Source organism: Pyxicephalus adspersus, chromosome 1, assembly GCF_032062135.1.
Source record: "Pyxicephalus adspersus chromosome 1, UCB_Pads_2.0, whole genome shotgun sequence".
NCBI classification, from domain to species: Eukaryota; Metazoa; Chordata; class Amphibia; order Anura; family Pyxicephalidae; genus Pyxicephalus; species Pyxicephalus adspersus.
The window spans coordinates 55,832,712-55,857,603 of NC_092858.1; the positions used below are offsets into that span (position 1 = coordinate 55,832,712).

The following is a 24,892-nucleotide window of genomic DNA, read 5'->3' on the forward strand; positions in this document are numbered from 1 at the left end:
TAAAATTATACCTTTTCAGCGATATTCAAATCTATTGATGCATCTGTATTATAGAACACCAAAGACAGCTTCTAACAAACCTTTAATTTGAACGTGAACTTTTATTAGGTAAAGATCATACCTATCATCAATATTTTCTTTTATTTGTACTATTTTCTTTTTGACATATCTAACAAGTAGTGGTAAATCCAGTTAGCATCTGAAGTACAAGCTTAATAAAGTAAACAAAATGCTTTCCTTTGCCTTCCTTGACTGTACCAAATGCTCCACTTCATTTGTCTCAAATGTTCCCCCTCCCAGACACTGCACATCTCCAAGTCAGAATTTTAGTAACAGTGCTGTCAATTGAGAAAGCAGTGGGCAGAACTACAGAATCCAATGTGGATTGACAAGCTACAGACAACCAGCAGAGACAATCCAGATAGTTGTGTCCCTAAAAAATCTTCAGACCCTACTGTAGTAAAAAGGTACAATCTACAGGAGAGTGGCCACAGGGAATCTCTCTGTTTACCTAGAAAACCTGTTTCTGAACAACAAAGCAATGTTTCTCAATGGGCATGCTCAGAGATGTCAATTCATTCATTCTTGGTTGCCAGAGTACCCAGCGTTCCTTGCACGTGCTAGAACTGAATGAAATCACATGCAGGAATTACAGCCCAGTCAATCAAGATGGCCGAAAATCATAAATGAGGAAGAAGGCGGCAGCGTCTTCTGACGGAACAATGACAGGCAAGTATAGCCAGGTTTAGTTGCACGTTAACCCTTTCTACCTAGTGCCCAAGCCACACAACCCTGACAGATGCCCAACCTAAACCCCCAATCCTCCATCTAGGTGTTAAAGCTAACCTTTCTAAAACACTAACCCTTCAGAGAACTGCCTACTCCTGACCTTTCCATTTGAAGGGAATTCAACAGAAAAAAAAGCATGGCTCCTTTTACATCCAACTTCCAGGTTGTGGGCAAGCCCTCTGTGCCCCCGAGTACAATGTAAGACTATCGTTCCTGCATGGCAAGGAAAGCACAGTGATCAGCAACTCAACACCAATAACACAATGTTAAAACTTTAGTGACATCCTCTCAAGTAAAGCACTGCCTGTTTCAATTTGTAAAATAGAACATGCCAGTTTAATTTAGACAATTTGCGCTCAAGAAGTCTATGTGCCAAAAATATTCAAAGCAGCAGTTGTGACTTCTAAATATGATTCATGTGATGAGACCGATACCAGAACCCATGCCAGCTAACGAGCAATCCAACAGGCACTAAACTGCTAAAGGATAATTTGTGCCAAGCCAATTGCTTAGCATTACCTAAAGAACATTTGTCATATCAAACAAGTGGAATTTTTAGTAGAGGTAATGTGAAATATCAAAACAGAACTCATAGTGACTATTTATGGGGAGAGCTGGAATGCCACTACAGAGATGCTGAGTCGGCTGCCAGCAGACCAACTTCAGTGGGCCAGGAACATAAGAACAAATGGAAATCAATGCTTTAAAGATGATATAGCAACTACGAGAGTAGTAGCTTACATATGGCCAAAAAGAATAGCAATATGTAATTAGTCATAAACCTTTTAATTGGAATTAAAACCTAAAAGTCCTCAATTCACTCCTGTCCCACACACAATTCCGACCTCAAACAAAATACACACCTTTACCCCCGTCTGCTAGTAGAATAATCTATTAATATCTGTCTCATTCGTAGCCTCTTCCCATACAAGGCTCCAGGACTTTTCAAAGACTACGCTCTCTTCTTATTAGGCCTACATCTACAACGCATTTAAACAGACCAGACCATCTACAGTCAACTCTTAAACTTGCCTAACCATTTTCTTTCTTCAGTCACCAATTAGCAACAATTCAATTTCCCCTACCCACTGTGTACTATCCTCCAGAGGTTCAGACCTGCTTCAGGATCAAGCAATCCTTGCCAGCTGCCCAGTCACTTGCACAGCAGCGCTGGTTCTTAAACAACAAGCAATTGCACAATCAAGAGCTAGAACTGCTCACTGCCACCTCTATTCATTTCCTCAGTAGCTGCTGCATGGAAACATATAGCATCTCCTGGTAGGAAGTTCCTTGGAGTTCCTTTCCTTCCAAGGAAATTGTAAATCATGAATGCCAGTACATGTGTACATAACACAACATTTAGAACATAATAAAATACTATAAACCCCTATTACAGGACCACGGTATACCACTACATGTACAGGTGGATATAGATGGACTATTATGAACTTAAAATATGGACTAGTGAACATCCTCCCTCACCAGCCCTTTTCTGCAAACACATATACAGGTAGTCTCCAAGGTAAGGACATCCAACATACAGACGCCTCCTAGATACGAATGAATGGGCTTCCCTGCTTGCTCGCGTGAAGAGCAGAGGCTTGAATGGAGGAGGGGCGGTTTGTATGACTTTCAGAAGAAATCTTTTGCTAAACACAGATGAGGTTGTGGGTGATCTTAGGGGGGGTGAGATCTTTCTGCAGCCTTTTGTAACGCTTTAAGGACCAAGACAAACTCTGCAGTTGTTTCTTTTTGCATATCAAAGCACAGCTTGCTCCAGAAGTTAATAAATGTCTAGGCTAAATAAAGTTTTTTTCTATTCCATTTTTGCTTTGTCTGTGATTAACTCACAGTGAGGATTATAGACTACCTGTAAAGAAGGGCACAACCTAATTTTCCTGCACTGAAATTAGTGCAGTACCATGTAAGGTCAGTGTAGCAGCTTGTTCTGTGATATCTGTGATTAGGCAATTCAATAAACTGTTTTGCCTTTTTTTATTCAGTGGTAAAAGAGTGCCCACTAATGTCACTGCCTATCCAATAAAACTGATGGAAAAAAAAGACATGAGCTCAGTCTTAAGATGTCAGCAATATGTCACTTTACTACTATTAAATCCCCTTATCCATGTTGATATGAATGACTCTGCATATAACTGCATACTTGGAGTGCGCATGGTTTAAATGCTGAGGACACCCAACGCTGATCTCACTAATCTATCTATAATACCAGACCATGTGTTGGTACCCTAGAAGTTACACTTTGAAAACTTAGTAACTGCATAAATGCTTCTGCTTGGGTTAATTCCCAAATTTATTTTAGTACTCACAATGCCATCAGTGATGTTGTAGCTTCGGATTTACAATAATAATCTAGTATGACAGCATAAGGCCACTCTAGACATGTACAAGATTTGAATGACTTTAATCTCACGTTTCAGCTAAGTAAATTGTTGAGACTAATCCTTGTCTTAACAACTGCTTCCAATACCTGAAATGGATTTATTTTTCTAAGTGTACACAAACTGCTAATTAAATAGAAAATGGCTGAAGTGATAAATGCAAGAATCCTGAATAATTTTTATATATGGTGTCTTAATACCATTAAGTCACTATGTCTGCTGGCAATTTATTAACAAAATAAGACAGAACAACAAATTCTACAGAACTTCCAGAGTAAATGAGGACAGCAAGAGACAAAATTATATAGAACAGCAAGCACTATCTTCTTGGACATCCTTATTGAAAGACAACTGCCAAGAATGAACTGCAAACTCGATCATAAGAGAATAAAACTACAGTGATAAAGCCGGCCATAAAGTCATACTGGTACCCATATGTAGCAATCACTACAGTGCAATACACTCTCAGGCCAGATATATATCAATGGCCTAATGGCCTTAAGGGCTTGTTCCAACAATAGCAGCATGTTGTGTTATTATCATGGCCTTGGTGTGTGTTGCATTAGTGCAACCCTTTCACTTAAACAGGCTTCCGAAAGCAGCACAACACAACAAATAAATGGTGCGTGCAGGTTTTCTTTAAGCACATGGATTAGCAACAAACACCAGTGCATTGGCAAGGTGCCTCTGGGGTGTTCGCAAGGATAAATGAAAACCAAGCACACTAAAACATGTCCCGTTTTTTGTGTTAATGCTCTTCTAGATCTTGAGACGCTTAGGAAAGGTCCCATAGTTTATAAGACCCACTAAGGAGAAGCACCCAGCAGTAAATTCTAGGGCAGGTAAGGCTAGGTACTTTATGATCAGGGGACTAGGTAGGCTGGATAAGTGCACTTGATCTGAAAGACAACATAACAGAATATTCTTGGAGGACTGTACACAGCATGATGTGCAGTTTTTCATTTTTTAAAGCACAAGTTACATATATGAAAGATTTTCAATCAGGTAAGACATTATTGTAGAAGGGGACAGGCAATGTCCCTTTCGAAAGAATCCCTCCTACCAGCCTGATTGTTCCATGGAACTGTCAAAAAAGCAAAGATGCTCATGGACAGCTCAGCTTTACTTGCCAGGATACCAAGCGTTTGCTTGCGCAATGAACCATTACATCATCCTGGCCAATCATGACAGCCGAAGCTCATATCACGGAGGAAAAAGAGAAAGAAGATGGCAGCGTTCGTTGACAAGAGCAAGGAAAGGAGAGTATGGCGCATTTAACTCCTCTTCAACATGAATCATGTTAAAGTAACCTTGGCACCAAACACCATCCTTTTAAATAATGTTCCTATAAAAAAAAAAAAAAAAAAAAAAAAAATGCGCATCAAGAGTGTTTTTTTACCTGTACAATTCTCCCTTATGTAGACATTCAAAAAGCCGTGGCCGTGTGCTGAAAACTTGCATGTGAGGTCAACAGCACCAAGTGACACTAAAATATTTTCTTTTGTTACTTTCCTGGCTGCTATATAAAAGGTTATGTAGAAATGAGAAGGTAGCCAGCACAGAATAAGACACATCTGCAAGTGGAGTGCGCCATGACATGCAAGGAGAGGTAAGGAGCTGTTCAAGGAAAGTAACTCTCTGGAGGGTTCAGATTCACTAGCAACATCAGAGACTTGAAAATATATTTTTTTCCTGTGCTTTTATATTTTATCATTTTTAAATTAAAGTTCAATGTACATACATTAACCCAGCCCCAAATCCAAAATTGTCCCGCTTTGGATATAAATTCAAGTAATGCAGAGATGCCTGTGTCACATACTAATGTCTTGACACACTGCCTGGGAATTTCAGCATAGCAATGACATCACATTGCCCGTTTCCATGTTGAGGGTCTGTTTCAGACACATATAATATCCACAAGTACCATAAAGCATGTAAGCAGTTATTAAGCTGAAGTTGCCTTGATGGTCATTTTAAATTAAAATCTATAGACAATTTTCAACCTGTTACTAAAAATAAGGTTTTAACATTACTATCTCACCTTCTAAAGAAAGAAAAGCCTCAATCCTTAAAATACTCTTAATTGCTAAATACCCCATATATCTGACCCTGCTCCCCAATATACCTACAGGTCAATCACTACAATAAACAGACTCATAGGTTAATAGTAATGCGGCATGCAGTAATGCAAAGCTCAAGAAAAGCTGTGCCGAATTATCTCTTTCCTTCCAAAATATCTATTTGTCAGACAGTTCTTCTCAAAATTATGGTATGATCAAATGAAGGTGTAATATACTAAGCCAAAAAAGCCTAACCCTCAGTCACAGGCACTGGTTAGCCATTCAACTTCATGATTTTTTTGGATCACTGAAAACACTGCTTTGCAACATACAACTAGCGATTTTAAAGAAAAGTTTGACCTCTTAATTCATGCTTCCTAAAACTAGAAACAGAAAATCATTTTAGGTTTGTTGCTACATTTATCAAAAAACATTTACAGAAAAAAAAAAAAATTGTACTGAAGACACACATTGTTCTTTTGGCAACATTGTGCAGGTTAGAATCCACCTGACTGTGGGAGTGCCAAACACAGGACTGGAAAAATCTTTGATAGGTAAAAAAAAGTTCAACTTTGTATTGAACAAGCTTGTCTGAAGTTCCACTTTAATTAAAAAAAAATCCAGAAGGTGAAAACTGGTAACTTGTATTATGTTTAAAGATGAACTGCAGGAAAAATACCAACAAAATATAGCTTTTTTACCTGCCAGATGATGTATGCATTTTACATGTGTGTTTTCCTTTTTACACAGCTTATAGACATCACAACCTACTTTAGTAGAGCAACTAAATCAAATTACTATTTTACTAAAACATGGAAGTGGTCTACAAATGGTTTGTAAATGTCAGGACTTGTTTAGCTTTAGTCATGCAAATACCCAGAAGCCAGGTAGTCAATATGTCTAAAAAATGAGATCTATTGTCTATCTCTGAGCATTCTGCATCAACTGAAGCAAGTGTTCTCTGGCACAGTTTTATGCATCATCTTCTTCTATTTTATGTTAGAACAAAATATGTTGTTTCTATGACACATCATAGGAAACTACTTCATGATGCTTCAAAAAATGTTGTTGTAGAAATTAAAGTTGTGGGTTTCTGTTTACAGAATTTAGAGCAAGGTTTGGTGGTTACAGCGGACCCAAAGTAAATGACTTTACTTGGATCAGTCAGTGTCTCTGCTTCACGCAGATCCAGGATCTCCCAATGGCTGAAAAACATGTAGACTAAAGTTTAATATGCCATTTTGTTTTTGTACTCCCCACCCTCCTTCATCAGAAAGCTGGGTAATCAAAATGTCTTTTTCATCATATAGCTTTATATTAGGTCCACCTGTGCTCCTGTATATATAGCCTAGGCAAATCATAGCTGTTGGAAACGGTTTGCAGAGTGCTGTACATTGCTTTGTGAAAACATCTGAGAATCCTGTGCATATGTGAAGCTGAACCTCCACAACTGAACGAAATGAAATCCACTTGATAACAAGGGGCAAGTCAGGGACAGTTCAGCTGATGACTTTCTAAAGCTTCTTATGCACACTGTAAAATGGTGCTTGTTGCCTCTATGAAATCACAACAATTTCAGTACAGTACATGAGTATATTTGTGGCTTTTAATTTTAGAGGCACACATTCTTGGCTAGAGGTTTCCAGCAGAGAAGTATCCCCTAAAAATCCACCAGTCAATAAGAATGCAGGGCCAAGTTCACTCCAAGAACACAACAATAATGCTGGATTTCACGCCCTGGTCACAGCATTGACATTATGCACAAATTACCTGGAGCTTGGAAAAGTCTTTACCCTTTCTTTTATAGCATCAAACTTTTAATGGCAACAGAAAGTGGACAGGGAAGCAGACCTACCAAATGAATGGAAGGTTCACCTGATTTCTTTGCAGCATGCTTCAATACGCTGTAACTTGTTAAAAACAGGATATCACATTTTTGTACAATGCAAAATATATGCAGCATGCTGGTGTAAATTGGGCATATGGAAAAGGTTATTTTTCAGGTCCATTACGGAGCTTCAGTAAAATGCAACCAAGCTTGTTTAAAGTGACCGTCAACACTCATTTAACATTCCCAGACAGGAGAAGATTGTCAAATGCTTGTAAAAGCTCTCTAACAGCAATGCTTCTATTAGGCTGCAACCTGTGCTAACAAGGTTTTAATGTTCATAGAGTCAGCAAAGGTTGACATCCAGGTTCACATCTTCAGGTCCAAGAGAAATAACTTATGAAAGAACAGAACTCCCATCCTTCATGTGTGTGTCATGCCAGCATATCACCGGGTAAGTAAAGACAGAAGTGGGATAACAGTTCTTGGAAGCCGTAAATTAAGAACAAGTCAGAATGGAAGCTTCTATTTCCATCATCAAGTCTAGTTGAAAGCCGGAATAAAATAAGGCAGATTCTCAAAGCAATGATGTTGATGAATGTAAATTTTAGGAAGTACAGTATCTTTGGAACAAAACTGTTCAGGTTCAAAATTGCTTTGTGTAGCTGTGCACCTATTGACAGCTACATCTAACCTGTGAACAAACAGATATTACAGAAGCTCACCACCTGCTCTCTCGAACGCCTTATGTTTTAAAACCATTTGTATTTATAACATCAGGTTAAAGCCTATATATCCATATGTCCCATTTTAGAGGTTTTCACACGTTCATTTTACAGTATAATCCCATTGTACAATTTCATCTGCACATTAGTTAAGACATACTTTCCTATAACATGCTGTGAAGACGTAAGATGGCACAGAATCTAAGGTTTGAATATGAAATTGAAGAATTATGAGGCCATGATCCAATGTGTGGTCGTGTTAGATACAAACTGGTGTTTATGTAGATACTAATCACAGATATTGTACAATATGATGATAACAGGGTATGATCTACTCATAAGTTTCCTACACAAATATAGCGATGTTATGAACCATTAACTAAAATCCACTTATTAACTAAATTAACTAAAGTCCACTTATAGTAGATACAAGTGCTCTTCTACCTACCTGGTAATATCTTATGTAATGAATAGTAGCCAAATAAGATAAAGGTCTGAAAACTCCCATTAATGTCCCGAGCCCATGGGATCATTTGTCATCACACAGAACTGTATAGCCACCATACTGAAATATTTAGAAAGCCAACCTTTTAAATTGGTGCATGTAATGCACAAAAAGCTTTACATTTATAATTAACCATATAAACAGAAAACATAATGAACCCCTCTGTACTACAGTGACAAATACCAACAGGAATTTTGAATAAGAATTGCACGGCTTTGTTCTGGAAACTAGATGCCATACCCCCAGTCATTTCTCCATTTCTAAAGTAGTGTTATTCTAAAATCACATCATAAACATGATTTATATTTACTAAGAACAATCATTAGCTTACTAGAAGATTAAACATGGTGGATATATTTTAATTCTGGAACATTTAACTATAATACATGAAATCAATTCCTAGAAAAGTTACAATGTTCACTATTGGGATAATATTACCAAGTGTGCATAACCTTAGGATCCAAGTCAACCAAGTTACTTCAATACCATAGCACATTCCTGAATGTTATACTAGGAAATTGCTGCAACTCTTTACTGCGTTTCACATACAATGGAAAAATTACAATAATAATATTTCTCCTACATCTATCCACTTAAGTTGGTCTTAATAATGCAGGCAGTGGAGAAAACACATTAGGGTTCGGTAGCAGGTTCACTTTACTGAAGACCTCCACAGATAGTTAGCTTACTTCAATACTGCTCCAGTCAACCCATAAAAGTAAAACCTGTGTAAACATGCTGAATTTCAAGAATATACAGAGCTATGTTTTCTACAAGTCAAAGCACTTCATCCCCGAAGATCCCAAGTTATTTCCTTTGGCTCAAAATGCCAAATGGAGCACCGGAGAGGGAAATATAGTTTTCTATGAACAAATGCATGTGAAAGGCAAAGTACAGATTCACTCTAGGTACTCCCAAGTTTTAGAGTCAGTTTGCAGAATTGGTAAAAAAAAACTTGGTATCTGGATAAGGTGTGAGTAAACCAAAAATGACAGAAACAATATGCTAAACGCTGCCAAATCATTTTCATCTACATACACAATGTTGAAGGTCATGGCTATAGCAATTCCCTGGTTACCAGTTAGTTACCCTGCCAAGGGTGCCACACACACTGCCTATCAAAAAAACATCAAAGATTTGAAAGTACAAGCTTGTGCAATGTAAGGATTTCAAACTGGTTTACTGGGTTTATCACACCCTAATTAACAATGTTTTCTCAAGTCAAGTAGAATATCTTTCTGGGAAATGGATTTTACACACTCTATTACTCCACACTGCTAATAATTATGTAGATATGCAGAGCAGCAGGTTTGAGTGCTTGGGAAAATATTGTACTACAAAGTGAGATCACACCTCGAATTGTTACATTGGAAGTTTACAACTTACCCGGCACATATATTTCACTAAAAAGGGAAAGTTTAAAGTATTTTCAGTGAAAATATACTAGGTAATTACAGTTCTATAGAATTTTGATTTGCATTAAAGCTCTTCCATACACCTGAGGTTTGTTGTTGGGCTAGCCAAACAAAACCAGCTTCAGTTGTTGGCAGATAATAGGGAAATAGCCACATAATACTTTCTCCAAGACGTATCTGTGCGCTTAAGCACTTGGGTCTGCACTCCTGATGTGACTATAGGAGAGGGCTCCACTAACTGGGATGAATTTTAATTATTTTGTTTTGTTAAGAATGCAACAGGAAATAGGGAAAAAAAACAACCATTTGAAAGTCCCAAAATCTTAAGTGAACAGGAACACAGTAATGACCATGTAGCCTCCCATACACAAGTCAATGGGTAAAATGGGTGACGTTTTATGCAAATCTTTAATAGGTTGGCAGGTGCTTTGCTAAACAGCGCTCCAGACTGTGTAGGCCTTATTATTGCAGAGGTCACTTTATAGTTCGTTTTGGGAGTCCTGCTTTGACAAATGAAATACAGAAGGCTAAATGTACAGGGAAACGGCCAACTGTTTACACATAATTTTGAGCTCCAATCTAAGGATCAACTAACCTTTCTGATATGCAGTTTGAACACCTACTTATTTTTTTATATAATTACCCTTTTTGAACGATATCCTTCTTATATCAGGTTATCATTTTTAGGGTAAATTAATCTATTTGATTAAAGCAGAGCCTTCATCACATTTTAACATTTTATAATAGAGGGTTGGTTATCCCTTTTATACAATGGAAAAAACGGTTTGGGGAGGTTCTCTCCACTTTCATCTTTACCACTGTGATGGTAAAGAATGAAGGGGAACTCCAGCCTTCTGAAATACCTGCATCATTTATCCCAGGAAGCTGTGGGATGCTCCTTCTCTGCATGCCCAAGGGCTTTACAGTAACGTAAAATAAATAAATAAAGAGTGTTCAAACTCTGGAAAGTACAGTGTATGATGTGAAGAACCACCCAGAAAAAAGAGGAAAAAAAAAAAAAGATGGTGGCACAGAATGGTAAGTGCCAGAAAGGAAGCCAAGACAGCACAAGACTCGGTTTGTGGATGGATCTTTGAAGCTGCATTTTAAGTCTTTCGTTTATACTCAAAAATAAAGTATTTTTCCTGTATTTTCAGGTAAAAGTACTGAGACATATAATAAAGAATATATTTTCAGGCAGAAGAGCCAATCAGAAAGGCATTCTCTAAAAACCAACTACACAGCCTTCATAGCCTTGTTCACATTTTATTGGCATATGTCTGTCTAGCCTTAAAGTACTGCCTAAAGAGAATATGACCATTTGTTCGTCAGTCACAGCAACCTCAGGCTATAGCAATCATAAACTATCCTTATTAACAAAGTGGTTATTACAACATTTTTACATTGGGTTTACAAGCTTATAAAGTAATAACTGCAGCAGGAGGTAACAAGACAGAAAAGCAAGAGTAATCAAAAACCTTAAGCAAGTTTAAAAAAAAAAAAAAAAAAAAAAAAAACAAAGTGGTTATTACAACATTTTTACATTGGGTTTACAAGCTTATAAAGTAATAACTGCAGCAGGAGGTAACAAGACAGAAAAGCAAGAGTAATCAAAAACCTTAAGCAAAAAAAAAAAAAAAAAAAATGTATGCAAACTGCCATTCTGCCTTGGATGGATTTGGCCCAGACATACACTTAAGGGACAGGGAGTCTTCAGCTGCTTTGAACAATAATGTACCTGTGCGGTGTTATTGCACAGTGAAAGTATGGGCTATGTACAAAGCTATGCCTTATGTATATCATTGCAATGCTATTTGATTATTTACAGTTAGGTGCTCATTTTCAGGATTACTTGATGCAAAACATTGCTTGACATGCATTTGAAAACATATCCAACAATAAACCATCTTTACCTAAAATTTTGAAACAATGTAAAGCAGACCTTGCACTAAAAAGGTGACTGCTTCACCTGTCAAAGCTCTCACACAGGACAATTGGGTAGCTCATTCTTTTTACTGGTTCAACTTAAAAACTGAGGTACTTATACAGGTTCATTATCATGTGTACATGCTGCAGCACTTACTATACAAGAAGCTGTAACCTTTTCCTCACAAGGGGTAAAATATAATATACTTGAAGTAAACTTGTATTTTACCTACACAATATCACTTTATTGACAGCCCCCAATATAAAATTTAAACAAACCTTCTTTCCCTATTGCTCTATTCAGTCACTTCAACAATTGACCTTTATTTTCAAAACAAAGTTTTAATAGTAATATTTGTTTTTGGCTTCAAACATCTTTTAAAGAGAATACACACACTAAAAGCAGACTAAAACATTCCAATCACACTGTAAAGAAAAAAAAAACAGTGGAGTTGTGGATTTGCATAAAAAAATACCTTACATTTATTATTGACTACTAGAAACATGCTAATATGTGAAGATCCTGGTACTGTTAGATATCCCTGGGCTAGGATAAACAACCCCAAAAATGCCAGCTTGAAATATTTACTATGGGCTTATTGAGACAGGTGAAGAGAAGAGCGATTCCCAGGCAGCTTTCATTGGTTGCCACCTGCTCTGCCACTGCGTTGGTTCTTAATGAACATTTTTCATTTTGCCAAACGCTTGTCAAATGCCAAACATTTTTTGGCACATTTTCCATATAGGCTGCCATGGATGAGATGAGCTACGATAAGAGTCTCAACTCATGTGTGAGTAACCATAATGCAACCTCACCATCCATCTCAACTAGTGATAAAGCTACTTAAAACAAAGCACCATAAAATCTACTAAATATTATCCCATCATAGTTTCTGCTCCATTTCAGTGCATTACAATTTCCTATGCAACAGCCAACTTTCTTAGTATCTGTATAGGTTTAGGCAATAGTATATGACAACCCTTAGCCTGCTGATTAGCCTTTTAAACAACAACAACTTTGCCCATGTTTTTGGGAGCGTTAGCAGTTCCATGACAAGGTGGAAGGAATACTGCAGTGCATTAGGATTCCCTGTTTCATCATTAGTCTTAGTTAATATTTCAGGCTTGCAGCAACAGCTTTGCTTTAAGGTCTCAGCTGGAGTATTCCATCTTTCCTATAATCACAATAACCTGATTAATTTTAATAATTAGGCTTTAATGAAAGTACTACCACGTTAAAATGGTAATAAATGACTAGAGTTTACAGAGCACTACATTAGACATATTTGTGCAAGGAAAGGGCACGGTGTTCCTTTTGAAGTAAGGGTTAACCACAATTATGTCAGCATCCTGAAATAGAGCCATGATGTAATTGTGCAGTGTGTATAATGCTCTGAGACATCACTAACAATATTGATGGCAAGGATAAAGAAAATTCAATTATACCCCTCCCACAATCATCCCTGAATATCTGAATCTGGATGGTAAAGTCTTCACCTAGACTGTGCATAATAGTCCTTTTAAACCATTACATATCCTACCAATAAATTACCCACTGTGTTCCATGATTTCGGCCACCATTTCCAAACAAAGCTTCATATGTTACCTATCTACATGCTATCCTAAGACCTTAGAGTACACACAGTTAGAAGCACCCAGTATTGCCCAGTGAAAACAAAAAAGTGATTAGTCCAACCTCTTCTTTTCCCAAAAGTATGATCATGCAGGATTATTACAGCTGATCAAAAATGACTGGCTCAAAACACTGTTGTCTAATGTCTGTGGGTAACAAAAGCTTACATTATAGCAAGCAGTCCACCTTGGAATAGAGATGGAAATAGAACAACTGTTTTCTAAGTTCCATGTCTATGTATTACAGGTATATTTGTTGGAAACAGAAGCCCTATGTTCTTAATGACAAATAAAAGGGAATATTGGGTTAATAAAGTGTCTTAAGTACACACGCACTGCTAATATTGAGGCCAAGCGACCTTGAAAGCACATCATGCATGTAATAGGCATGGCTAGACATATACATTGAAGTAAAAATTCAGCCCAATTCACACCAAAGAGTAAACCACTTTTTTTAATTTAGAAGCAGTTCTGTCCGGTCCTCACCAGGTTCCCAGATAAACACAACTGACACTGAAGCTCTTCTCCTTGCCAGCAAACAAATACACCTAATGCCAGAACACAGGGCGAGCATCAATAAATATATTTTTTATTGCAGAGGGATTGCGGGTGTTCATTAGGCAGCACATCTCTTCATATTAGTATGCATAAAAGAAAAAACTAAGTTTAGTAATTTAGGTTTCAGATCAGCATGGTTCTTCACAAAATCAAATCTAAAGCAAATCTGGTCAAACGCATTCACACCTTAAAATACGGACAGTGCTGAATCCCAGAAAGCGCTCACTGACTAGAAAGGCAAATTGAAAACAACTAAGCTCCAGAAAACTGTAGAACATGCAGACCCAGCACAAATGCTAACATGACTAGACATACTGCTATCACACATTATCCAGACACACCCATAGCAGGGCCTGACACAAAACACAGCAGAAGCTGTCAAACATCACCAGGAACATTTGCTATGCTTACTTGTCATGTTCAGTATGGGAATAAAGTCAGATTAAGCATTTTACCTTCAGATACCTGGACAATGTTACCTAAAGAAACCCAGAAATGTATCTTGCTGCATGTGACCTCCTAACTAACAAAACAAAAAACACTCATGGTCAGCACTATGACACAATCCCACTTTCCAAATACTCCACAAGGCTGAGGCAATTTCCAATGTGTTTTTTGGCTTTGCACCAGGAGCATTTTAGGGAAAAAAATGTAAATTTCAACACATTGTCCTAAAAAATTCACTGAATACATGTAATTTTCCCATTTCATTCTTGATTCTCTGAGAACTTGTACCTAAAATACTCACCAACCTTTAAAAACAAGAACATTTGTGGGAAGGCACATTTATGTGAACAGCATTTGCCAAATGAAGATGGGAACGGAAGCACCTGCACTATAAAAGCCAGTAGACACTGCATATGAACAATACACTAAAAGCTAAGATATAGAGCTTTGAAATTGGCATTTTATTGTAACAAAACAATTTTAATTGAAAGGCTAAGGCTATGTACACATGTGCAATAATTGTTGTTGGAAATGATCTTTCACAATCCTTTCCAGCGACAAAAGACTGCACGATGCATGAACGGTGCTCTACATACAGCGCCATTCTGCTCTATGAAGAGGGGAGGGAGAGAACAAGGCAACACTCTTCTCTACCTTCACTTCAATTACGATAGTTCGTCGTCTGTGGAATTGCCAGGATGGTCGTTTAGACGATGTACAACGAGCACTGTACACACACCAGATTCTTGTCCGATATCAGCCCTGAGCCGATTATGGGATGAGAACAATTGCATGTGTGTACCTAGCCTTATAGCTCAAAGCAGATTACAATCTGATCAGAATAGACTGGTGGGTTACTGCAAGCAAATCATACATTTTCAATGGACTGAAAACACAAAACACATTTCAACAAAAATAAAGCATTGTTTACATTTTAGCGCAGAACAAAGAATAGATGCTTCAGGTCCACACTTTGTTGTGCACTAAAAAAAAAATAAAAATAAATATAGAATGCATTGTGATGTGCATTAGGACAGCAATAAAATTAGTGGCGTGAAGAGTGAAGCGCACTTTGCACGTGTATTACAAGAACATGCAATAATACATGTGTTATTGCAATGCATTAAAGGTGAGACGAGAGTATTTGGATCATAAAAAAAACACCAAGTAGACTTTGGGTAATCTCAGACATGCGGATGACTGCAGCATGGGACAAGAGCAGTTCGGAACCACTTTGTGAAAGTAGATGCAGGCAGGTGAGGATGCGGTAGATTGCAGCTGTGGTTAGCAAGCCACTTCCAATAACTTAAATACAACCACAGCTCATAGCAGTTGAGAAATATCTCCCTGAAAACACTGAGCTCCAGCAAACTGCAACCCTCAACCGCGTTGAGTTTGAACTGTGGTTGATACAACAACCGAGCAGTAATAAAGAGGCTGAAAGAGGTCAAAAGCAGCGGTTTGCAACTTCATGAAAAGTTGTCTTTTCAGAGTCTGCAACAGTTTGACTTTTTAGGAAAGCTGCATCATAGTTCTCAGTCCTTCAATGGTGACTAGCACTAATTTATTACCAGGTAATATATCTTTTTCATTATCTCCTCAAATATCTTCCAAAAAAATGGAATCTAGAAATTCTACAAACTAAGATGTAATCTATTTAATCTGTGGTCCACTATTCCAGTTGATTCATACTTTATATGAACATGGGTTGGCAGAATTGTTTGAGAAATTTAGATAGAACTCTGTATAAATGGACAATTACCCTTGTTTATTTATGCAGTTTTCACTGATATCAATGGATAGGCATCAAATCCTCCTATGCAATTTAGCATGTCGTGTTGATGAGCATATTCCTTCATTTGCTTTACTATCTACTTTATAATGTCAGATTAAAGCAAACCCTTCAATCTGTTACCCTAGTCCTTTAATGTATAGGTAGTGTAAAAAAGTAAATATTTCTCTTCTAGTAATTTATAAATAAAGACAATAAAATGACAGCAATATTGTTTTCATGCCATTCTCTTTGTGTGGACCATGTGTGCCGCCATCCATGTGAAATAGGAATTGACCCTTCACAACCAATAACTGGTTGCTCCAATTTTAGCTGCAATAACTACCGCTAAATGCTTCCTGTGGTTTATAATTATTGTCCCACATTGCCCCCTGCTACATGGAGAACTGCTTTGACTGAACCAACAAGTTTTCAAGAAGTATTACTAGAACTCCTCATTGCATGGAGCTTACAACTCTGACTGGGCCATTGTATAGCTTTAACTTTTCCACTTATTCTGCTGCTGACATGACTTTATGTTTGAGATCATAGTCCACGTGAGCTGAACAACACACACACACACACACACACACACGAGTATTTAGAGACATGTGACAATGTCTAGGTGAACTCCATTTTCAAGCCTCACAGGAGCCTATAAGGAATTCACCAAGCATGCCCCATCCAATCCTGGTTGTAATATTGGAATATATTGATGTCATGGGGAGGGTGGAATTCTAGGATAGAAGGAGCTATTCCCCAACAAAGGATGGAAAATAAAGCGTGGGCTAGGCAGAGACTGAAGAGCGTCTAATGAAAGAACTGTCATTGACAACTGAATTGTCCCATGCCATTTTAATGTGGACTTAAACTCACATTTTCAGCTTGTTTTATGGATGATATCAGCTCAGGTTATATCAATATGTCCGAGGTATACTTTTGTTTCCAAAAGTGGCAAAAATCTTCCTAGGGCAATAACAGTGAAGAGGAGACTCAGGGGCTCATGGGAGATTTACATCATGGGGAGGGGCACTAAACTTGCTGACCAATCAGGGCCATGGGTGTGGTTTAGAACAAGTCTCACTGTCCTGGCTGGCCAGCAAATGTATTTTGGTCCCCTCTTTTTCCCATCATGTGATGATGCCTGAGCAGTGAGAGAGGGCTGTGGGTGGAGGATGTCAGATGATGGCGAGATGAGCATGCCACACGTAGAAGATGGACACTTCCATACTTATTGAATGCTTTTTTTTTTTCATGGATGCAAGCTGACACAGCCAGCACCATAGGGGGACAGACATTCCAGGGCATGTAAGTGAGAACAGGTATCTAATACAAGTCTGGTGTTAGATATATTCTTATAATCCAAATCTAAGGTCTGCTTAAAGTGTACCTAAAGTCAGAATTTTTAGATTACATAAAAGACCAGACACCCCTTTTATTTAAAGTCTTTTTAATTTAAGTGCAGCACCGCCTCGACGATCAAGAATTAATGGGAGCACAGAGTGTCCCAGGATGCGCAGAAGGAGCCTCTTCATCAAAGAAAAAAAAAATTGCAGACTCACACATTCACAGTTAGATCGGCAATTTTTTCCCCAATCTACGTCACCCGATCTCGCACTAGCAGTAAAAAGAACCCGGAAGACAGACACCGAGATGACGCAGGACCCGATGGAAGAAACCTTCCGAGGGATAGACTGTTCTGCGGTAATAAAGGTAAAATGTGATTTTTTTTGTTTTTTTTGTTTTGGGTTTACTTTCAATTTAAATTAAGGAACATTAAGCCCATTAGGTAAAATCAGAGTCAGCAGAAAGGGGAGTGTTCTGAATAGAGATAATAAAAAGCACCTTCTCATAGAAAAACTGTTGGACAGATTTTCTGATTGATTTGCTGATGCAGATCCCAGGTTTGTCACCCTGGGACATACAATTGATCCATGACAATCAGAGCCAGGTAAGTGTAGGATCTAGAGGCAATGTTCAGGTATAGGCAGGTTATAGAAGACAGACAAGAGAGGATAACTTTAAGTCACTGACTTGGGAAAGGCGTGCAGACACTACTAGTTCTAGGTCAGTGACCCAGCATCTAGTGACAAGAAAGGAGATGACTGAACCTTTAAAAATAATTTAGCAATGAAATCTATCAACCCTTAGAAGGAATACTGGCTGTGAGAGAATTATGATCCTGCCATTGTCAACTCCTAATACTAGCATCTGTGTACCTGCAGAGCCAACCTTCTGACTTCAATATCTTAAGGTGCCGGATCAGAATACATATAAAGTGAAGGACATCGGAATTTGCGCTTTCTTGTGGTGTATAGTTAAGGAGATGACTCAATAACTAATGAAAGACTCTGTACAATCACTATTTTTTAAATAAAGGCCAAAAGCTCTTCTATTTCCCTTACAGTTTACTTTAGAACTTATTTTCAGGCTAACATTTTATTGGGCACAAACCACGCTCCTGCTAGAATAAAAAAATTCCACTTACGTCTATGCTCCCAGATGCTGTACAAATCTGCATGGCAAAGACATAGCAATGATGAAATGGCATCTAAAATTAGCTATGTTATGGTGTATTTAGGTATGATGGGGGCAAAATATTATCAGATTAATCTTCAGCTTTAAAAGACCAGAAGCCTACCCTCCACTTACACTACACTTATCTACCCCACTGCCCATTGTTCCACACAGCAGCCCTCTGGTGAATAGGGCCTTTAAAACCAAAAAAGAAAGACTAAGCTGCTCATTCATGATCCTGCCAGAAACAGAAAATAGTAAAAGTGTGTAGCACAAAGGCAGCATGGTGAAGATCCATGACAATCACAGCCAGGTAAGGGTATGATCTAGAGGCAATGTTCAGGTATAAGCGGGTTTTAGAAGACAGATAATAAAAAAGATAGACAAAAATACAGGTATCATTTGGGAATAAGAACACTAAAATATATGGGAAACCCTGCCTAGAGTGCTAGAATTAACCCACAATATTCTATGAAGAACCTAAAAAGTTTCTATTGAGAATAGGACGGTCTCCATGTACATGTAATCCTACAATGAACTTCTTTTGCTCTCTTTTGGTGTGCCTATTATACTAATCAATCATTTTTTTATCTGATAAATCCAGAGCAGTTCTGTGTCCTATGCACACTTCTGTCTTTTCATAAACAACCCTCCTACTTCTTATGTAAAACTATAGAATATCTAGGCTTTATGTTGTGCAGATCAGACAGTGGAAGTGGTTGAGTAGTTTAACATAACTCGGTCCACAAAAGCTGTGCATTTGTCAGCCAACTACCAGACATAGGAACCAACAGAATTTCTTGCAGATTAACTTGAAGGGTCAGAAAGAAAAAAACATGGGAAGCGTATGTATGTGCTGACATCTTCCAATCTTCGGCCATCTTGATTGGCTGGGTAGGGATGACGTTCATTCAGTCCCTGCACGCGCAAGGGAAGCTGGGATTTCCAGGCAACTCTGGCAACAAACACAGCTCAGTGAAATTTGACAGCGGGGTGGCAATCAGGCGGGTAGGAATACTTATTGCAGAATTCTGATCTGTATAATTGTTCCAATGACAATTTGCAGTTTCCATTTGACAACTAGATAACAAGCATGTAGATTCTCCTGACAAATTTATTTAAAATATGACTGCAGTGTAAATAGAGAGCAGGCTGGTATTTTATTATACAAAAATTGCATCATGCTAATAGTTGGTGCAAGGTATAATTTGCATTGCATAAAGGAATGTGGGAATTTACCTTTCTCCCTCAGATATACCCATCCAAATATTACAAAATGAAAAAGATTAAATGAGGGAACAGGAAGATGCCCCCACCCCCAATACATCACAAAGAGAAGGGGGCCCAACGGTACTAGATTAGATGGCTTCTAGAATTACCGGTATGAACATCCTTTTAGAGTGAAGCTTTCTGGCTAGGTACACACATGAATTATATGCCCATATACAATATACATCATGTACAATATACATCATGTACATCCATAGGTGATTTATCTGCCACAATGTAATGAATTTTGACCAGACACTTGTTCCATACATACACCTCAGCTTGTCAAATCTTCTGACAATCCTTGATCTAACATTCCCTGGCTTAGATAACGGTATACAGGTGGCATGGAAGCTGTTCTGCTGAACCAGGAAGAATCTCAGGGATTGCACACGTCTGGCTGTGCAATGTAGGAAATTGTTAAACTCTAACTGTACAAATTTATATTTCAACTGAAGTTAAAGGGGTACTATTCTTCATTAATCTGTACAGCACACCCTACTGCCTTCCAAACCAAGGGAAGGAAGCAAGACATGTTCTCTGACAATTTACCGGGCATGGGAAACCACATTTTGTCCTTGTTTCAGTCAGACACCAGGCATATAAAGCAGGACACAAACCACACTGACCATTTTACGCCCCATTGGTAAAGATGAATACTAATAGTGTGACACAAGCAAACACAACCCTGACATCAGAGCACCCAGAAATTGTTCAGGAATCACCAGCCCCAGTGCAAGCAGTTGATTATTTATTGAGAAAAGTTCCATAAATAATAAAATGTTGTAGAATGGATGTCAGTCTAGGTGAGTTGGTCCAAACAAGCTGTATATGATAGCAGACTACTTTAGACACACATGTGATGCTGAACCTCCATGATTGAAAGATCTAAAATTCAGTGAATGAAAAGGGCAGGGAAGAGCAGATTGGGGACAATAAGCCTCCAAAGGTAGGAGCATATGGCCAAGGACACCCTCCAGACAGGTGCTATCTGTATAAGAGGAGCCTGTACAACTGTGCACCATCATTCAGATACAAAACAAATAATCAATGACACACATATGTCACCATTTTAGAATAGATATTAGGTCTAACCAAAACTAAAAAAGGAAATTCTGGAAGCAAATGGTGATTTGTGTAAAAAAGTATTACTTTTAAAACAAAACCCTACTGCAGGGGTCAGCAAAATCCGGCCTTTAGGCCAGATACGGCCTAGCCGGTAGTTCGTTCTGGCCTAACACCCCCTGGCAGATCCAGCCTAATGCTGGCCGGCAACCCGTGGCTCTGGAGCCGTGGAACTGCCAGGGGGCGTTAGGAACTGCCGGAGCTCAGGTGCCACCTGCTTGTTGCTACTCCCCTATTTACCGCAGCCGGCGTTTATACTTACTTTCCCTTGAAGGGAAATCCCTCTCCTCCGCGTTCCCTGGTGGTGGGTGGAGCCATTAGGGCAGCCACCCCATCAATAGCCTGGTGGCCATAAAAGTTTGCCGACCCCTGCCCTACTGTGTAGCTATACTTGTCTGTAGCTGTGTACATATCACCACAGGCCAGGCCTCTCAGACCTCTTATGGCTTTTAGTTCCCGGATGAGCAAATTGAGGTCTTACAATTGCCAGTGTTCAACTCAGAAATCTTATCAGTAACCACTTAAAAACAGCCCTGTGGTTACTCAAAAATGGCAGGTGGTGCGCCCAGTTAAAGAGGGCTGGGGAGAACACTGATTGCTCACCAACTACTTTCTGATACCACAAGTCCTCCCTTTTCTCATATAGGAACAAGTTCCATTGTAAAGCAAGGATGCTGGGAAATGCTTTTGCAACTAATGCTCTTCTTACTCTGAGTGTAACCCTTTCCCCTTCCAACCACCTAAATTATTACATAGGAGGAAATGAGCTGTAGTGCCACTGCAAGCATTTCTAAATGCAAGAAAGGATGAATTGCAGTAAATGAAAGGTCTATGTTGCTGAAATGACAAGTGATTTGCCACTGTCTGAAAGAAAGAATTGTAGGCGCTACAAAAACCACCCGTGTAACATCAGCCTAAACCGTGTCACACCAGCAACCATCAATCTCAACTAGCTACAGAGCTGCTACAATGCTCACCCAACCAGCTAAAAATCACTGGTGTGCCATGATCACTAGAAGCTGCCCTGGATTAACATTAACAATTTTGTTGTTACCTCAAAACACATAAAGTCACTCTTGAATCAAGCTACAAACCTGTATGGCTCAGTGTAAGCAAGAAAACTACGGAGAATACATCAGCACAATGATACCTGCACCAAGTGGTGTGATCACATGTAGATATATATTTATAAAATGTATGGTAAAAGTAAATCAGGTCCAATATGTCCATCTACCTCCCTAGCCTTAAATGATATGTGCTTGGGCCAGTCAACATAACACCAGAATAATTGAATGGATAACATCAAACAACGTACACACATTTTCCAGAGGACTTACCAAAAATACATAAGCAGGGCTAGAAATAACATATTTGAGGCTCAGAATAAAAGCCAAATATGGTCTTTAAGAATAGATGACCTTCAAAAAGGTCTGTGTTAAATATGACTAATATGACAAGAAAAGGGTTATTTATTGATCCAGAATATCAGCAGCTAGCATTGTACACAAATCACACATTTCAATACCAAGCTAGCTGGACCCTGCCGCTCCATCCCCCCCCACCTTCTCATGGGTCCATGAATGTAATTGGCCAAACCCAACTATGGAAGAAATAAACCAACAATTGGGATGTGCTTACACCTCTGGATGAATTGAGGATTGCTCTATTGCTGCTAACCCTCTGTATGCAGTTTGCATTGACCAGGGTAATGACCGCCATTTCAGGCCTATGTAACCCTGCAAGCCTATTCTTTACATTTGTGTTTACAATGCAATACAACACAAAATGATATGCCACATTGCCTTTGTTAATGGATGGAAAATATTTCACAACCACAGAAAGGAAAACATAATGACTTTTTTTCTTTTTATTATTCTAATTTTCTACATGACCATCCCAAAGCTGGAGCTTATTGGTAATACTCTTCTCTGAACCAGGCCCAGGAATCCCTAGGCTTGAGCGGGCGTTTGTGGTGTCCCGGGCCATTGATGATGGCACACTTAGGTAAGATAGGTTTAGAGATTTAACAATGGACATTCCCAAGAAATAAGAGCAGCCTCTGGGTGACTCTGGGAGAAAATCCAGACATTCTGACCTCTGGCACACAACTCGCCTGAATGGAAAGCCGGTCGTCCCTTTTACTAGAGTTAAAGGAGGATTCTGAAGTAAAGGCCCCTTGAACCAGTTATAAACACACAAGCCATTGTAGGAAACATTTAATAGTAGTACATCTGTGCGGAATCATAAAACAAAACATTAAATGGTTAGATGAAGGCTGTGTGCTGCCCAATACACCATCCATGAAGTTACCTGAGATGACAACACAGGAGAAGTCACTTAGACAATGACACACAACATGCTCTATCACCAGATACACTGACAACCCAGAAGGCTGTGCTGATCTGATACAACAACCTACACATTACACACACAAATCATGGAGCACCAGCATGATGGACACCTCAGAGAAAATAGCAGCCTTAGAACCCCCAATATTAACACATCATCATATTTTATTCTGATCGGCAAATACCACCCAAATGATTAGCTTGTCATGCCCACCATTGCTATACCTACACCGATGTGAGCGTGAAATACCATTGCAATGTCCTATGGTCAGGGTACCACCTACCTGTGCTAGTAACATAACATGACAATAACACAAGCAATGCAGACTCTGGGCGGCCATAAACATCCATCAGATATCAGCCTCTGTGTGACATCATGTTGTGTTTCTTACACACACACACACACACACACACGTCAGCCCCGGCTTGCTGTCACCTGTGACAACCCCATATTTACATGCTCAGCCATCTTGCCCCAGGTGTCACCCACCCCATGCACACACAGCAGTCACATTGTTGTGTCATGCCATACACACAGCAGTCACATTGTTGTGTCATGCCATACACACAGCAGTCACATTGTTGTGTCATGCCATACACACAGCAGTCACATTGTTGTGTCATGCCATACACACAGCAGTCACACAGGAGGGGCAATGCACACACAGGGCTCCTATTACCTGGCTGTCTGTCCAGTCTGCTGGTCTCTGTCATTCACCGCAGCCGTGTAGATCTGCCGGTAGCGATCGGCCAGGGCCTTGCCGGAGAGCAGCAGCTGGTAGCGGCTCCTGCAGTCAGACTGCGGGGCCGGGGTGACGTCCTGAGCCCCAGACATATTGATTGGCGCCATGCAGGAAGCCGGGGGCGCAGGGTAGAAGCCGTTTGCCCCGGGTCCGGAGGTAGCAGCCGGGGGAGGAGGAGGAGGGGGGGGTGCGGTTGCTGCGCACATCATCTTCCTCGGTCTTGTCAGACGGTGTGTGCGTGTCAGTCCGGCCCCAGCATGGAGCGGCTCCGTCCCGCGTCCTCCCGATGCTGCGGCGGCTGATTATGATGCGTGGATCCGTCTCCTCCCTCACACACACCCGGAACAGCCCGGAATCACCGCAATCCCCAAGCAATTCCACGCCCCGACACCTTCACCATCCTCCCCGCACGGCGAGCAGGGAGAAGCTTGTACCGTCCCGGGCTGATTGTGAGGAATCGGGCACAAATCCGGGCAGAGCCGAGTACAGCACACAGCCGGCTTCACCTCAGTCACCGCACACTCACCGCTGCCATCTTAGCTTCATTATCTGCCTGCTGCTATATCTCCACTCCGAGCACTCACACCGACCCGGTGCATGCTGGGAGCTGCCTCTGCCTGCTTCCTCCTAGCAACACACTGCACCCTGCAGGACTACACAACACCATACACAACACTGCACCCTGCAGGACTACACAACACCATACACAAACTATACACAACACTGCACCCTGCAGGACTACACAACACCATACACAATACTATACACAACACTGCACCCTGCAGGACTACACAACACTATACACAGCATTACACACTGCACCCTGCAGGACTAC

General features: G+C 39.7%; 1 protein-coding gene across 1 annotated transcript in view; it reads right to left on the reverse strand.

Annotated features, from left to right (window-relative positions):
- The window catches only part of MYCBP2 (MYC binding protein 2), a 138,813-nt gene extending 114,187 nt beyond the window's left edge, over positions 1-24,626 (reverse strand). Inside the window, exon 1 of the mRNA XM_072400450.1 lies at positions 23,995-24,626. Within this exon, the coding sequence (XP_072256551.1) occupies positions 23,995-24,266 (272 nt within the window). The 5' untranslated portion in view covers positions 24,267-24,626. The remainder of the gene's footprint in view (positions 1-23,994) is intronic.
- Between the last annotated feature and the right edge of the window lie 266 nt (positions 24,627-24,892).